The 17,714-nt window shown below is 44.3% G+C and overlaps 1 protein-coding gene across 4 annotated transcripts in view; it reads left to right on the top strand.

The window, feature by feature from the left end:
• LOC135394538 (Krueppel-like factor 12) overlaps positions 1-16,776 on the top strand; it is a 334,317-nt gene extending 317,541 nt beyond the window's left edge. For all 4 annotated transcript variants that reach the window (XM_064625320.1, XM_064625321.1, XM_064625322.1 and 1 more), the window contains 3 exons: positions 701-1,011; positions 10,067-10,287; positions 11,550-16,776. In XM_064625320.1, coding sequence (XP_064481390.1) covers positions 701-1,011; positions 10,067-10,239 — 484 coding nt within the window. In that variant the 3' untranslated portion in view covers positions 10,240-10,287; positions 11,550-16,776. The remainder of the gene's footprint in view (positions 1-700; positions 1,012-10,066; positions 10,288-11,549) is intronic.
• The last annotated feature ends 938 nt before the right edge of the window (positions 16,777-17,714 follow it).

Below are 17,714 nucleotides of genomic sequence, written 5' to 3'. Positions count from 1 at the left end.
TTAGCATAGGCTTGGCCACTCCGACACGTTGGTATGCTCTCACTGTGCTGTGTTGGCAGGTATCGAGCATGTGACCATGGACTACGATCTGTATTGTAATGCAAGAGAGGCGCTACAAGACCGGATGAATAACATCACTGAGGCACCGTTCACGATGGCATCGGTGCTGGTCCCTTGTCCAACATCATGTAGCAGCGTCACACGCTGCTTTTTGTCGAATATCCAATTGACTCTAGTTTCCTTTACACTATTCGGTAGAACAGGACTCATATTGTGAGCTTTATGACTTTGTGTATTGACATATCTGACCAACTTCATGTGATATGAAGGACATTTGGCCTCATATTAACCAGTGCAACCTGGGATAGTGAGCCACAAATTAAGTGGCAAATTTCCTGCCTCATAGTCGATCGCTACATGTATCTGTATGTTCTTGACGATGCTCGCCCAAAAGAGCCCCCAAGTTCACGTCCACAGTATATAAGAGATCAGCGATTTCCCTGTGTAACAAATGACACACCGAAAAGCGAGACGTTTTCCTTCCCCCACCCGTTTGCACAATATGCCAATATATCAAACCCGTCGAATCAACCGTGAACTTCGGCCACAAACAGTACACACCCCATGTTTCCTCCTTCCTGTAACATGCATTATGTAAGAAGACCACTTGACCTGAGTCTTCCTTTTGATGACTTTTCAGGGCCCTGAACCACCTTCAACCACCGAGCAGTCCGTCGAACGGAACGCTTCACGCGAACGGTGCTGGTCGACCCCTGCTGAGTCCGCGGCTATCGCTTCCTCCCAATCAAGGTGAAGGCTCCGTCTCCCCGTCGCTGGCGTTGACGCCCACGCAACTCCTGTCCTCACCCGGCCTCAACAGCGCCCACCAGACGTCGGACGTCTACTCAGAGTCCTTGCGGCGCCGAAAAGTTCACAAGTGCGATTTCGAGGGCTGCCAGAAGGTCTACACCAAAAGTTCCCACCTGAAAGCGCACAAGCGGACACATACTGGTCAGTATAACAAGTAAACCTCACTATACGGGGTATCGTGTTTTTTAGTCCTTTACATATTTTTTGTATAAAAAGCTATTAGAGCAGCATGGATGGGATGTCGCTTTTTGCAGTTGAGTTATACGGCCAGGCGGACATCCTCTCAAGTACACTATGTACCGTATTTTCCGGTGTATAACACGCGCGTTATACAGTAAAAAAATGTTCTGAAGAGGTCCTGCGCGTTATCTGAAGGTGCGCGTTGTACACGGAAATATTTTCCTGCAGAGTTCCTTTTCAGGTCGGCGACGTACAAATTCTAGCCTCTTCCAGAGTGTGCTGTGGCTTTCTCCCGTATCTCTTAGGGTCAGTTGGCAAAACCGGGGAAAGGGCACTGGGGTTCATAAAAGGTTGATGATGATGCCTAAGGATGCTATTCAGCAGTCAATAATCTTGAATTCATTTCAGAAGAAAGACGTGATTGAGAATAAGGGACGTGAAACAGAAAGCAGAGAGGAGACTGAAGTATACTATGACAGCGACGCTGTTGCATCGGAGTTTAACGGATTTGACTAAATGTGTTTCAAATATAGCATATGCATATATGGTTTATTTATTGGTTTATTGTGTATACTGGTGGCAGTACAGAAGCTTGTAGCACAATTGCGGTGCGCGTTATGCACCGGTGCGCGGTATACATTGAACATTTTTCAAATTCGGCCCGTTTTTAGGGGTGCGCGTTATACACCGAAAAATACGATGACTTACAACTACACAAGATGACTTACATGAAATTCATCAGTTGACATTTAACTAAGGAAATTTCGGGCAAAAGCGAAATTGCAGAATGGGAGACGATTCTCGTTGAAAGTCATTCTATCTTTTGAAACTCCTGGAACGAGCGCGTGCCGCGAAACATATGCAAATGAGCCGAAACCACAACAGCGCGCCTCAGGAGCGCTTGACCTTCGCTGACGGGGGCTTACCTGGGCCGCAAAGCGATTGATCACGTCACCAGATGAGCACCTACTCCAATCATCTCCAAAGTACTGGGCCCAAATGAGCGCTCCTCCCTGCGCTCCCGGTCGGCGCCGTTTCGGTTGGGCTCATTTTGCTTAGCAAAGTTCGGCGATGGATATTTCAACGCACGTGCGCGTTTCAGAATTTTTTACAAACGAAATGGCTTCCTACGAGGATTGTCTCCCGTTCTGCTATCTCGCTTTTGCCCGAAATCCTCCAATTAAGGAGGTAATTAATGAATTTTAGGTAAATAGTTGTCTTCGTAGTTGCATACTCTCATCGTGAGAATGTCCGCATGGCCGTATAAATCAACTGCAAAAATGACATCTACGCTACTCACATAGCTTTTTTATTTAACAAATCGGTAGCGGATAAAAATGAATAACACCTTGTAGTCTATATGTTGTCAGTCACATATGGGGCTCCTGGAATGAGTCCTGTCTTAACTACTAATGGTGCACGCTTAAAAATAAACTTCACCACATAGCACGCTCCTAGCCAACCATCATCCCGAATGACAACGTTCTCGCCCATGATTTGTTGAAAACGAGAGGCGGAGCCTATTTTGTGCCGTACATAATGGCACAAAATAGGCTCCGCCTCTCGTTTTCAACAAATCGGGGGCGAGAACGTTGTCATTCGGGATGATGGTTGGCTACACTCTTAAAAATGAACTTCACCTCATAGCACGCTCCTAGCCAACCATTATCTCGAATGATATCGTTGTCTGCCCTGATTTGTTGAAAACGGGGGCGTACGCCATTTCTGTGACACTTATGCTGTTCATAATTGTCACAGAAAAGGCGTACGCCCCGTGTTTTCAACAAATCAGGGCAGATAACGATATCATTCGAGATAATGGTTGGCTAGGAGCGTGCTATGCGGTGAAGTTCATTTTTAAGAGTGTAGGAGCGTGCTATGTGGTGAAGTTTATTTTTAAGAGTGTGGATCTCGATCGTTCCTGATGCAGTCATGGGTGGCATTTTGGGTGAATTTTCTCGCAGTGTATCATTGTAGATCAAATAACTACATTTGGAGATCACACTAACATTTCTTTCTCTCTTCTTCTTCTTTTTTTTTTCTTGTTTCGAATATTGCCTTTCCTAAACAACTGGCAGAATGAGGTGCTAGTGCTTTTTCGATTTCTTGCAAAACTTTCCGGTCACCTTCAGCACATGATCCCCACCAATGAGAAGTAAAAAGGAAATAACAGAAATCACCCATTTTTTTTATCATACTTACTGAAAAATATCTCAGACGAGGCATTGAAAGAAAATTTAAGAAAATGTTGATTGTCCGCTGTAGAACTCCCGTTGAACCACCGCTTCACGCAACATTGCTGATGAGTAGAGCGCGGATGAATATGTACTAAAAACTGACGAAATATGCATGGAACTATGCACTGAAAATCTTCTAAAGATGCAGTCAAAATCCTCAATATAGCAATGGTTTTCATTGTTCTTGATACGAAAGCAATGCACCAAGTGCCTATTTCATAAAGGATAACACGGTAAAATAAAGCCGCAGTCGTTCTGCAGAACACAGCAAAAGATACTTGTGCCACAGATATAAATCATGGAGCTGAAGGCTTTGCGTTCGTGATTGATAAAATAGCGTAAACGCAGGCTAGCTGGTTGACGAAACCCATGACGATACAAGCCTGAGCACGGGCAACACGGAAGACACGAACATACGTGTGTATGTTGGTGTTGCCCATGCTCAGGCTTGTTTCGCAGCGACTTTGAGTTCGGCACTGCATCATGCCGATTAAAATACAAACGCCACCCGTCTTTTTAATTGGTAATGTGGCGAGTGTGACGTATGGCCCGTCAGCCATGCACGTAGTGGAGTATGGAGCAGCCAGGGCGGGCTGAACACCGCACCTCGCCCCACCGAAACGTGGAAAATATTCGATTCCGACAAGATTTTTTTGCGAAAGACAACCCAACGCCGTCCCGAAAGCAGCAAAGACAATCCACGAAAAAAGAAGACGTAAGCTGTCGCACCTGAAAATATGGCAAAATATGCACTTTTCATGCGAAATATGCCACAACATGCAGTTATATGCACCATAGAACCTTTCTGGTCGGTCCCAAACCAAGACCAAAACTGTTTTTTCATCGTCCAGGTACGAAACTGTATCTAAACAAACAAACAAAAAAAAAAGAAATATATAACACATGCATTTGCATGAAAATCCGCGCTCTGCTGATGAGTATGGGCTGGTATTACACCTTCGTCAGGACATTTTTACCGGGTTTGACATTTTTTACCATAGAGTTTTACGATATACCGCAGGTATAACTCATTGCATTCTGGTGGTGGTGGTGAAAGTGCATGCTCGCCATGTTCGGCCACGCTTGTAGCGGGCAACGTCACGGCTAACTCAGGGGGATGAGGTAGATGATTAGATGAGGATGAGGTTAGATGAGGTTCCAGACGGTAGTTCATTATGCAGTGAATGTCTTGAGGCGGCCAAGGATGACGCAGAAGCACAACACACAGAGTTTCGATCAGATTAGGTAGACCGGTGCCAAACAGAAAATCACTCCGCGGTGACGATCTTGAGGCGGCCGTGTGGGACAAAACGGCTCGGCTCATAGCCAGCAATATAGGAGCTGCATAGATGCCAGGGAAGTTGTCGAAGACGTATGAGACTTGTGTCTTTTAAGAAGCAGACCAGGGCAGCAGTGCGTTTGCGCTTCTGAGCCGGCGTAGTGCTGCCGAAGAGGACGTCGGACTGCAACACGACAGTGACACGAACTAACTGGCAGCCGAATCGCGCGCCACAGAAAGGTGACTGAGAAAAAGTACATTTTTCACATGCTCGTATAGCGGCACCCACCGGAGAGGGTGCCGCGTTTATCGTAGCGAGCGCGGCGGAATTTAGTGCCCAGTTGAGTAAAGCCATCCAGCATACATTACCTCGGAAGTTTGCTTCTGCTGCGCCATACTTATTAGATGTGCGGCGCGTTCGTTTGCTGCGCTTCACATCACGCTGTGATCATGATGTGGATGCCTGCATGAAGCCGTGTACTCGCTCGCGCACGCCGATTGTTTCTTCCCCATATTCGTAGCGATGTATCTTCTACTGCCGGCGAGTCTTAGCCTGAGGCTCATTTCACCGTGGTTTTCGATGTTCCACCGTCCTTCCTGGTTAACGTGATAAACGATGCCGTCCCCGCCCCTCTTCGAATGATATGTCGCTAAGGGGTACGACCTCGATGCAACGCTTGTTGGGTGCGTGTCGCGTTGTAGCGCTAACTTCATGCAAAACAGGAGAGCCAATGGCGACTGATTAACTCGCTCGGCGTTCTAATTGATGTTGATCGGACTGATTACGCGCGCTGGTGTGGAGGCCTTACTTTTGATTGGGCGATAAGAAAGAAACACAAATAGTGCGGTGAGTTGTAATTAATGCCGGAGAAATACGAGCAGACAGGCGTTGTTGGCATACGTGTGGCAGGATCTTTCTCAGGGCGCTGGGTATTCGAAAGTAACGGCATGGCATATTCCTTCTAGTGGCGAAAAGACTTTAAAGAGGATCCTACATTTCGTTCCAACTTGTAAACGTCAAAGACATCTACATCGACGTGGACCTGAATTCCAAGTTTTGCAGCGAATATACGGCCACACGCAATGACAGGTTGCTTCTGCCAACACCACCCAGATAGAGAAAGCCTGCTTACTCGTCGACCTAACAACCAAGGGTCAGCCAATCAGGATCGTGTTTTTAACGGGGGTAGCCAGTCACAAACGTACTTTCAGCGGTCGTAGCCATGGAGACGAACCACCGTCGTCTGCGAGTAGTGATTGAACGTCCCTGCGTACTAAATGGGAAATCGATAGAAGAGACAAAGCGCTGACAAGCTGGTGCATATCAAGGAGAGGAACCCGAGACAGGGGTGGAGAGACGACACAACAAATTCTCAAACACAGCAAAACCTTTAATGCACCTGTGCCCTATATATCCAAAAACCTCCGGAAATGGGAAATCTTTAAAACGCAAAACGGTCCCATATCTTCCTAAACTGATTTTCTGGAAGGCGTGTTGCACTTTTTGTCTACAGATGCAGGTCTACAGGTTCCAAGTTAGCTGCTGTCATTAGCGAGTTCTTGAATTCGCAGAACGGCGAATCGCAGTAGCAGGCGAATTCTGACTTTATATGTCCACGTAGCGAAGGGTGGAGAGGAGGCAATAAGCAGGACTTCTGCATCTAGGTGGCGTTGCCTCTGCGCAGGAGAGAGGGTAAAGTTTAGAGAAACCACGTGACTTAGTGCCTATTCCAACAAAAAGTCGCAGCCAGTTTTTATAATTGAATTTTATATATCCAGGATTTCACCGTGACGTGATTTCGGTTTCAGCAGCTTCGAGTTTTTGTTCTGCTTAAACATGAATGCCACCGGTTCGAGATTTTTCTTGCTGGTTATTAATATTACAACTTCTTTCTTTTTGTCATATCTGAAAACAGTCCTCAATCCCTCTTGTCTCGGTTGTAGGCCCTCGGACGTACGCAGAAGTATAGCAGCCCATGCTTACGTCACTGTAAAACAGAAACCGGATGTGAACGCAGTTGGTTTCGCGCCCCATAGGGGCAGCAGCTTCGAGATCACGAGGAAGTCGCCATGATGTAGATCCGGCGAAGTTTAGTTTCGGTTTCCGCTTAGCACGTGTGCTGCTTAGAAGAATATTGGAGGAGCATGAACGTGACATTTAACGTGGCTCAAAATTCTGTTCCATTCGTCAACTTATCCATCAGGAACCATCGCGCAAAATATTATCCCTGTGCGGTGTATCCCTGCGTAATCAAATCCTTGGACGGCCCGATCTCCTGCCGTGACGCCGGCCAGCTTCCTGCGCCTTTCTTCCTTCTTTCGGTTTACTTCACGAGCCACGTGTACGGCCCTGCCAGGAGGGTCGCTTACGTCACGAGGTACCCAGCTCCTTTCCTCTTACTACACGTTCTTTGGAAGAGTGGATAATTTCTTTCAGAAAGTATGGGAGCCACCTCACTGCTTCTATAGCGTTGAAAAAATATGAAGATTACAGGGACACTGTACAAATAATATTCATACTCCACAAGAAACTCAGAAAGCTCACATGAGATGCGGGTGCAATGTGTATCAGAACGGTCAGGACCTATGTAATGGCGGCAAATCTGCTTGTGACTGTTGCGCTCCCGTGCAGGTGACGTCACGTGCAGCAACCCCATTGCATCTGTGTGTACTTCACAGAGGAATACAACTCTCATCTCAAGACCAGTCAACGACTCCGGATCGTCCCTTGAAATCTCTTTCAAAGATCTTTTCGATCTTCGATAAATATCTGCTTATATACTGACGAAAAAAAGAAAGAAAAAAAAAATCCCATCTCGGATGATTACATCAAAAGCTGGCCAGCAAGAAAACCTCTTTGGACGTTGTATTTTTCGTCCTTTACGAAATTGTGAGGGGAGGATGCAGGTTTCAATCATCTTACGCATACATTATCTCCATAATTTTTCGCTCCGAGCAATAAAGGAGGAACGACGTTTTGAAATCGGGTTAACGTCTCAATAAAAAGAAACGCGGCACCAGAGCGCCTTTCCGGGCGCGCTCTCTCGAAGGTGAAAGTGCGGCATCCAGCTCCCTTCCCTTCGTTCGATTTTATGGGAATTTTATGGCAAGTCGAACGCATTAGCCAGTTTTTACGTTGACGTAGATAAGGTGATGATTGAGCACTGCTGCGTTTATCATTTTTCGAATTTTCTCTTCAGACTGTTTTTTTTCCCCGAAAGATTGCATGGTTATTGCGGAGCCTCATGGAACGTTTCTCTTTTGCTTAATTCTTCAACTTGACTTCGTTTGAAGACTGTTTTATGGATCGTGACTTCCTCTCGAAGGACAAAAGTTCATTTAAAAAAAAAAAACAGAAAGAAACGGAAGGTCCAACTGAACGCGACTGTTTTACTGCGCAAATTATCGTAAGACAATTTTATTACATTATCGAACTCATCAAGCCGCTGTAGTAATCTTAACTTGTCACCAAGCTCTCTGGTAGACGTACCCTCATAAAGAGGTCAAATAAATTGCGCGACATGAGTGACGCGTCCCGAGTTTCTAATGTGCAGTACATGTTATGTAGCAGTGGATCTGGTAAACAGTTCCAAGAGAGCATCATTCTTTGTAATATCCCGCACCGATGACTGCGCATCCTGTTCGCACCTAGAAACTCGAGACTTTTGTTTCCCTTTCTCCAAGACTTTCCAATGTCACCTTTACGAACCGCAGCAGCAGGGATCGTATTCATCGTGTTGTTCAAATTCGACGCAGCCCAAAGCGCGGCCGAACCATCATGCTACTCTATTTGTCATTTCTGTCGCAACCAGCATTCCCCTTTTCTAACGGAGAAGTAATTCCATTACAGGAAGGATCGTGCGGTATATATCACATCATGCATGTCGCTGCCCTTAACGCCGCAGTATGCTTTTACGAAACACATTCGTTTTCTGCCGGCTAATCCGGGCGTCGCAGACGGGAGCTCCTCTTGTCGTCTGCGAAGATGTACGGAGCCTCTGGTTTCGATATTGGGGGTGCTGAGATAACTAGAAGGTGTGGGCAGGTGGCCTGCCGCGTATTTCCATTTGGTTGTGGAGAAATACAGACGCCATTATTTTAGTTTCGCTTTCGATGGGCCAACTGGTAAGCTTTTGCTTTTCTGTCAAAGCTCGTGTTACACGACGGCAATACGAAGGTTGTTTATGTTTTAGAAGAGTAATGACCGTTGTGTGATTCGTCTTGGTGAACGAAGTTGTTGGAGCATCCCTGGTTTGCCTCAGGGATTTGCACTGGACCCTCATCTCAAGGGTGTGTGACACCCGTGGCTTTTCTGACCTCTTTGGCAGGTTGTTTGGAGGGTGTTGTAAGAACTTTGTGGGGCGCTGAAAATTAAGTCCCTGGTTTGCTTCCCTCATGGGAAGCTTTTGTGTGGTGCACTCCAATACTTCTCGGGGGACAGCAGCCCTATACGTGGTCCGATTGGGAAAGTATCAGTATCGACCACACTCTCAGATGAAGTACGATTGAACTAAAATTATTGTTAAGGCGAGGCGTAGCCTGATTTCAGCCCTTACAAGCAAACCAACATCATGGCGACGATCATTTTAGGGTCGGCTATGAACGGGTGAGATCAAATGAATACGTAAGCATCACCTCCTCTGAGAGGCAGGACAGGGATGCCCATCTGTCTCCGTTTTCCTTGACATAATAATCAATAAGCAAAAGCTAAAATTCACACGGCCACAGAACACTTCTGGGCAGTGGTTTATCGAGAATGCCAAGCGTGGAGGGGTGTTCGAAAAAATGTGTGTGTGGGGGGGGGGGATCATTATTATAGTTACGTCATTACAGCTTAACATATCATTACCGACATGTGTCTGAAGCTGCAATCGCAAGGGCACCCCCTGTAGGGGGTACACTGGTGAAAAAGTTAGGGGGTGTCACTGAACATTTGGGGGGGGGGGCTGTTAGGGGGTGTAGGGTGTAAGAGGGGTGTAAGAGGTAGGGGAGGTAGGGTGTAAATCACTACTTCTTGGTGCATTAGCACATATTCAATGGTAACGTGTTTTCACATACTTAGAATGTGAGTAGCTGAAATGAAGGCAGGAAGTTTAACGGATTTATTTACCTATCGTCAACCTACTAAAGGGCACTAGCTTCGAAACGGCGGGACCGTCTGGTATCCGCCGAAATTTGGTTTCGGTTTCCGTTCGCTGCCATTTTTTGTTTAGAAGACTATTTATATTGAAACATGGAAGTTACCTGAGTATGGTACAAATGTATCCGCGCAGTGCAATAACTTATAGTAACAATACGTGGGCGGTGAATACGTGCATGAAGGTCTGGACGGTCAGGACTTACATGTTGTGGCAGCAAATCCTCTTGTGACTGTGGCACTCCCTTACCAGTTACGTCATATGAATAAACTACACTGACCTCACGCCTTCTTTAGCTTAGAAGTCGTTTGTCCCACCCATTCACTGACCATATTAACTCACCATGTGACATCCTCTTGCAGGCGAGAAACCCTATACCTGCACGTGGGAGGGCTGCACGTGGAAGTTCGCGCGGTCGGACGAGCTGACGCGTCACTTTCGGAAACACACGGGCCAGAAACCGTTCAAATGCCAGCTTTGCCAGCGGTCCTTCTCTCGTTCTGACCACCTGTCCTTGCATATGAAGAGGCACTGATGACGACTCATCGTTCTAGGCTGGGCCTTCTCATCTGCTCTCTTCCTGGTAAATAGCTCGGACACTTCTCGTTCTGCTGCTCGCGCTGCATTGTGGCATTCAAATGGCACGGGAAATTTGTGGTTTTGACCGCCCAACTGGTCCAATCCGGATGAAAGATGCCCTTCGTATGTATCTTTTATGGAACACTGAGTTTCGCTTATATTGGCTTATACTGCAGCGTTTGATTTATTTATTTATTTATTTATTGTTTCCACCACTGACCCCCGTAAGGTTGTAGACCTAGGTCTGTGGAGAAGGGTAATTGTTCGCAACAGAAAGCTAGAGGCTTTACTCATATTGAATAGACCTCTACCCGAGAAACGTCATCATGATAGACAGACTGAAGCCGAAACAAATCGGAAGGGGAGGGCTGGGTTCCACGAATGGGCACTTGTTCGCTGCCTCCTATTGAAAGAAAAGTAGGACCGAAGGTCGCGTCCCTTTCAGGGACCATCGTAATCCCCTCAAGACCGTGGCTTTCGTGCGCGACCTTGTTCGCCCCTAGCTTCGAGTGTAGTTCAACTCTACCAAATTGGTGGCGCTGTCGAACCCTATGACGTCATTTGTTTACAAACAGGGTGATGTCTATTGATAGAGCGATGCTACAAAATCTTCAGTATACAAGTTACATCAGTGACTCTTGGGAGGTAGCAGAGCTAAAAGCGATCAGTCGTGGAAACGGCTGGACGGGCTTGAAGCACTATGCAGCTGAGTGCACTTTCGGTACTGTCCTCGTTTGAAAAGTTTGCTCTGTACTATAGTGCCGTCGCACACGCCGTTGACGTGCGTCACCAGCGTTGACATATTCTTTTTTTTTTTTTGGTGCCGTCTCAAAATTAAGTGACTTTTAAACGAAACTTCTGCCCAACATATTTGCTGCTGTGTGCAGTGCATCACGTGTACAGCTGCCGTCAGAGTTAACCGTTACGTGCACGCGCTCGTGGCCTGCGCAGACGCCAGCGCGGCGGAACGTATGGAACGTCTCTGGGTTTGAAATTGCGTCCAAGACATAGGAACGTGAGCGGGTTATTGAGACATACACCGCCTCGTCCAGCGCTGTGGCCAACGTTCTGCAGCGCTGGTGTCTGCGCGGGCTCAGAGCCGTCACTGTGCGGGCCACGCGCTAGCGCGTTACGGTTAAGTTTTACGGCAGTTGTACATGCACATTAGCTTGGATCGAATTACCCGATGTGGATTGCTTTCGTGTTCTAAGTTTAGTGTGTGTTAAAATTTTATTCGAGTAATCCACAGGGTATTTTCTCTTGCAGGTGGGCATTGCCCGAGCCTTGCTCAATCCAAACCTGGCTGCAAGTCGTATCTAGAAATCCGTAGGACGAAGCGTGTTTGTGCTATGGAACTAAATCTATCTTCTACCTCTTTAGAAGGCTGCACTGTGTGGCAAAATGTCGTTCCTAATATATAAAGTGAACTTGTTGCGTTGCCAGAGGACCCAGCAGTGATGCAGCATGGAGCAAAGAGGCTGCTCTCTACGTACCTTCGAACTAAAGAAAAAATGTGATGTGCTCAAGCAAGGTCGAACATATGTGACCCCTGTGTGGACACTGCAGAACATATATGTCACTAATTTTTTATGTGATGCCACTCAAATACTGTGGTTTACATTTGGTATACATAGATAAGCACTGTAAGCATGTATGTATGTGTGTGTGTGTGTCAGTGTGCATGTGCATTTGTATATGATGTCTGGAAGAGTTAAATTACTTCAACAATCAGATGTGACAGTTGATTGAGCCTGTTTGACAAAAAGACTGCAAGCACTTTCGGTGGTGTGATAACCGTACTATAATTCTGAATTATATTGTTTATAGAATGAGCCTAGGTATACCATAGAATCCTTGCAAACACTTGGATTGTTCTCTTAATGATATAACATGATGTGATTATCAAACACAAAAGTTGTAGCCACAGGAGGTTGCAAAAGACATTCCTGCAAATTGAACCACAAGTCTATTCTATGTGAAATTAGTGACAAATGTGAAGTTTTCAAATTTTATTTAAGAAGGAATAGTACTGATGCATGCTCTCATAATCTTGGCTTTTGCAAATCTGTCTTCTTTGCAGTTTTTTTTTAAATTTAATTTAAGAGGGAATGGTACTGATGCACGCTCTTCAAAACTTGGCTTTTGCAAAGTTGCATCACAAGACCAGGTGCCAAACAGTCATTTTATTTTAACTATTTGCCTTTCAAACTTTTGACAGCAAGGTATCAAGTAAAATGTCTAACAATTTTGTTTTGTTTTGAGATTATAAAACACAACTTCACCACATAACACACTTCCAGCCAGCCATCATTCCGGATGACATCGCTCTCTCTCCCGATGTGTTGAAAATGGTAGGCATATGCCCTTTTGTGACACTTGCACTTATCTTAATGGTCACAAAAAGGCATATGCCCACCCCTCTCTCTAAAAAATATCAGGGTCTGCTTGCATGAGCATCAAAGAAATTCCTCAGTGGTGTCCTCAGTAGCTTCAGTAGTGTTTCGGGCACATGCTATACTGCCCCTAGTAATGCTCTTTCGTAGAGCACTTGAAAAGCTGCTGAGGACAGCACTAAGGAACTTCCTCAAAGTTCATGCAAGTGGGCCCAGGTGTGGTTAGTAACAGTATTTTCTGTGTAGCCCTCGACCTCGAGCGTGGAATACGGTTTGCTTCTGGTTTTAGAGTGCATGGTATACTGAAACTATCCCAACACAAGAATTGGGCATTACATGAAATTAATTTCATAATCGTGGGGCTCTGAGATTTTTTAAGCTTTCTGGGCTGAATTTTTTCAGAATCAATTCCTTAGACAATGTGTTATTGTTTCTGATGCAAAGAGACAATGAGAGTATAATTTCAAATTTTCAGTTATTTTTGCATAAAAATGTTTCCTTTCCTCAACTGTTTCTTAACTGTGATGTAGAACACGTGCACAAACACAGACGTGGCTATGCATTTCCAAGTGCAAAATGTAAGGAAGAAAAATTTGAGTGAGATAAACTGATTGCAGGAAAGTCAAAAAGTGGTTGCACGCAAGCTTGTTTAAGCTGCCAGAACGCTGTTCCCTCTTATCGATTACAAAAAAAGCCCATCAAAAGTATACTGATATCATGCTAAATTGCATCACAATTTTATCCTGTTCACTAAGTATAAACACGCCTACGGATTTCCATGGAAGAAGCTGCCTTCGGTCACACACGCATTGGCATTACCTATTGAGAGCCTTATTTCTTGACTAATTCCCGAGGGCTTCCTGCATATGAGACATAAAACATTTGCAAGAAATATGGTGACACCTATACATACATTGTTCACAAGGACTCCTGCTTTAGGGTCACACTCAATGCAGACACCCTTTGGGTCTTTGACTGGAATGCTTGAAATTGCTTCAGATAAAATGCTAGCAGAATTCTGTTTCCTGTTAAGGTAGTTACGATTTGTTCAGCTTTGACACATTTAAGGCCCATCGTGTAAAAATATAATCGTAGTCAATGACTTGACATTGCTCCTGGTTGTTAGCCAATGTCAGAGTGACGACCGTTAGCCTTCATCTCTACGAGAATGATACTCGTACACACAGTACACGTAATTCTCCTGGCACTGGCTTGGGTAATGCGAACAACTATACAAATGTGAACGAACAAATTCATTCCTTTTCTGTCTGATGAACGTATGCGAGGTCTGAACCTGTCCATTGTTAGAGGGTCTGCAGAAAAAGGGCCTTAGGTTCATATGGCCTGTTTCTTGCGTGTGATACTGTTGGGCACAATTGTGGAACGCCAGAGTTGTTGAAAGCAAGCTGATACCGTAGTTATGCTGTGAGAGCTCAATGCTGAACATGACTGTTGAATCTGTACTATACGTGAACATATTTTTCGAAGAATTGCCTTAATATATTTCAGTGTGAACCAGTGTTGACGTCAGCTCACAGTGTGTGTATTAACATGAAACAGTGTTCAGCACAAGATGCAAGCCTTGTTGTGATACTGCACTGATCTTTCACATTCTATGTACAATGCAAGTTAATTAATTTTGCCACATGTGTGGATGGTGAATGTCAAATTAGTATTCTTTCAAATTGTAGCTACCTGTAATATAATCATACATGCTCCCCATTTTTCTTTTTTTTTCTGATGGAGAGATTACACAGATTTCGTTAATTTCATGTTTCGCTAGTTCACATTACCTGAAAAATTACAGATACAGGAGAGATTTTTCAGATCTGTCAATTCTCTGCAAATTGAAGTAGTAGAAGAAAGTACTTAAATTCATTATATTATGGAGTTCACTCTGTCAGAAGAGCCGTGAATTTGTGGTTGCATCTGTGATTGCAATTATGCAGGATGGCTACACTCTGAGTGTTTCTAATGGCTATGCATGGACCCACCTTGCTACAGGTAGGAGAAAGGAACCATGTGTTTACAATTTTTTGGTTATGACTTCTGTGGCAATTTGTCACCCTTCCATAAAAAATTCAATAACTTAGCTGACTGATCAGATATACTGGTCAATTCACAGGATTTGACATCTAATTAAACGTCTCACAGCAAATGTAGACTGAACGAAGCTTGTAATGTAAAAACATTCAAACTTCACTCTCAAGGCACCTTTTTTTTCTTTTGGTTTAATGCTGTTAAATCATGACATATTGCAGTTTGGTATATGGGGCCAATTTATTGCGACTTTGCAATGACTAACTTGCCAGAACCATTCAAAAGTGAAGTTTTCACTGTCATCCCAGAAAATTACTGGTTGCATGTATTTTGTTAGTCTCTTTGAGAACAATCCGACTTCTTTACCCAGCATATGAGAAAAATAGTGCTTAACAAAAATCAAATCTACATACCATCCAAATATGCTCACGAATAATTGGAATTACATCTGAGTGTGGCAAATCATGTAGCAAAACATTTGAATTGTATGCTTCAAGAAGAGAAACCTGAAAGACACATAAGAAGCCTGTGACACCCTGAAAAATTAAGTGATGCATTGGAATCATTTTTTGCTGCCTATTTCTAATATCCAATGCGACAATTTATATTTCATGCAAACGTAGCATTTAAGAAATAATTAGAAAGTTCACATTTGAGCTGTACTCACTACCATTCCTTTGTGAACAGAGTGCCCTGGGTACATATTGCACTTTTATGACTGTACATTTCACTGAGCATGACCGGTAATTTTTTTAGCACATCAATTGTGCTGTCTGAAAAGCTGTAAAAATGTTTATACTTTATACTCATCTGCTACAGTACACTTTCATCATCACCAGTTTTCTGCTTTTATGCTCCCAAATATCTATATACCTATTTGAGGTCAGTGCAGGCATCATTGAACCAGAGGCTTGATGATATCATATTTGCATAAGTTTGTATGCAGACACGTTCCACCTGGATGCTGTGGCTGACGAAGATTGTGCATTGTATTTAAGATGTACATAGCACCAACAGTTCTAAAAATGAGATAAATAAGAGCCGTTCACACGAGAAGACTACAAGAGAAATTTCCTGCATCTCCCGGACATAATTTATTGAGCGGTAGCTTATGTGGAGACGACTCCATGGGACTGAAGTGTGCAGTGTTCCGTAGACCAGCCGAACTGTTCAAAATTCTAGCTGACTAAGTACTGCTCAGTTACTGTCTCGTTAATTGTAGTGGAACAAAGAGACTGATTTGCAATCTCTCACTTTAAATATTACCACATAATCATGGCAAGAAAGCTCAGATCACATGAGCTCTCTGTAGTACAAAAAATATGTGTTGTTACCTTTTGTAAAATTGCTTGTGGTAGTGCTTGTTGTATGTGACAATATTGCAACACAGCAAACAAAATTCACAATCATCACAGAAAAATATATTGCCTGTGTTTCAAATGAGTGCATATTTCACTAGTTTGTGTACTGTTTCTGAAATGTGTGGGCAAGATATCTATGATACGGTTGACAGTGAGATGGGTATAAAAGCTGATGACGCAATTGGCAGTGGATTCAGTAAAGAAATACACCATAAACAATATAAATGCTTCATATTAGGTAAATACTTGAACACAAGTTCGTGACAGTAAATCCTGCCAAGAATTCTAAGCTACGGAACTGAATTCAAACGGAATGCAGTATAACGTTTTATTTAAAAATTATAACGCTGCACCTTACCCAGCAAATATCCCAGTTTTTACTAGCATATGTGTAGCAAGGACACATGTGAGCATTATGGTAAAACCTGCTGCTGCTACGCATTGTCGAAAATAAACTTGTAGGAACTTGTTAAACAAGAAAACAATCGTGTTAAGTGAACAGAGCTCAATTATTTCATTTGTGTGTGAACTTGGACAACATCATTTGAGCCAATGAACATTTTGCCACTGCCTCACAGAGAAACACATTGTAAAAGCTACCAGAACACCTTTCGTTGATGCGTTGGTGCCTTTCTGAATGAAGTTATATTGTGAGTGACTCTATGAACAATTTATTGAATACATTGAAATTATTTTACAGTCTGATATCTCTGAGTCTCTTATTTCATGTCTATTTATAGAGGTCCTCTAGAGGAGAGTTTTAAGAACTGCATTTACTTGGACCTATATACAGGGTGTGTCACTTAAGGCTGACCAGAATATTTATAAAAAAAGCTATGAGAGCAGCATATAGATGTTGTTTTCGCAGTTGAGTTCTACGGCCGGGCAGACAGCCTCTGGAAGAGAGTATGTAACTACCAGATGTCTATAATTACCTGAAATTCTTTAATAAAATTTTTAATTAGGGAATTTCGGGTAAAAGCGAAATAGCAGATTGAGAAACTATCCTCGTTGAACGCCATTCCACGTTTAAAAAAATCCTGAGTCACGCACGTGCGCTAAAATATACATCCCCGAATTTTGGTATGCAAATGAGCCAAAACCGAAAAAGCGCGTGGCCCCTATTCGGATCAATGTCGGTAGCGCGAACGTGTCGTTCGGGAGCGAGCGCACGGGGATGACGCCACGTAACGCTATAGCGATGAGAATTTGGTATTCCCTGCGCTCCAAACGCGTCGCACGTGATCCACCGGTGTCGCTCACGGGAACGACAGCCTCGACCCTGTCGTTATGGTGGGCCAGCAAGATGACTGCAAGTTACTTCGCGTGGCTCCTATCAACTCCGCCACGGTTAGGTGTTTAGATCGGGCGAAAACGCGTTTGTATCAAAAGAGACGTCCTTCGTGAAACTGCTTCACCGCGGAGATTACCTCACTAGCATCCATATCCGGATTATCAGAACAATACACAAAGGTCCGCCTACTGTCCTAACAGCTTCTTCGCCGCGGGAACATGGGTGCCGTTGAGGGGGGGCAAGGGGGCACCGTCCCCCTTGCCCCCCTCTCGGTACGCTCATTTGCCATGGCCACCTGGAACTCGAAGGTCATTAGTGTAAATTGTGCGCTCTTTACCCAGAT

This window comes from Ornithodoros turicata, chromosome 5 (assembly GCF_037126465.1).
Source record: "Ornithodoros turicata isolate Travis chromosome 5, ASM3712646v1, whole genome shotgun sequence".
Classification (NCBI taxonomy): domain Eukaryota; kingdom Metazoa; phylum Arthropoda; class Arachnida; order Ixodida; family Argasidae; genus Ornithodoros; species Ornithodoros turicata.
Note: the sequence above shows the minus strand (reverse complement) of the source record. Positions and strands in the feature narration are given on the sequence as shown.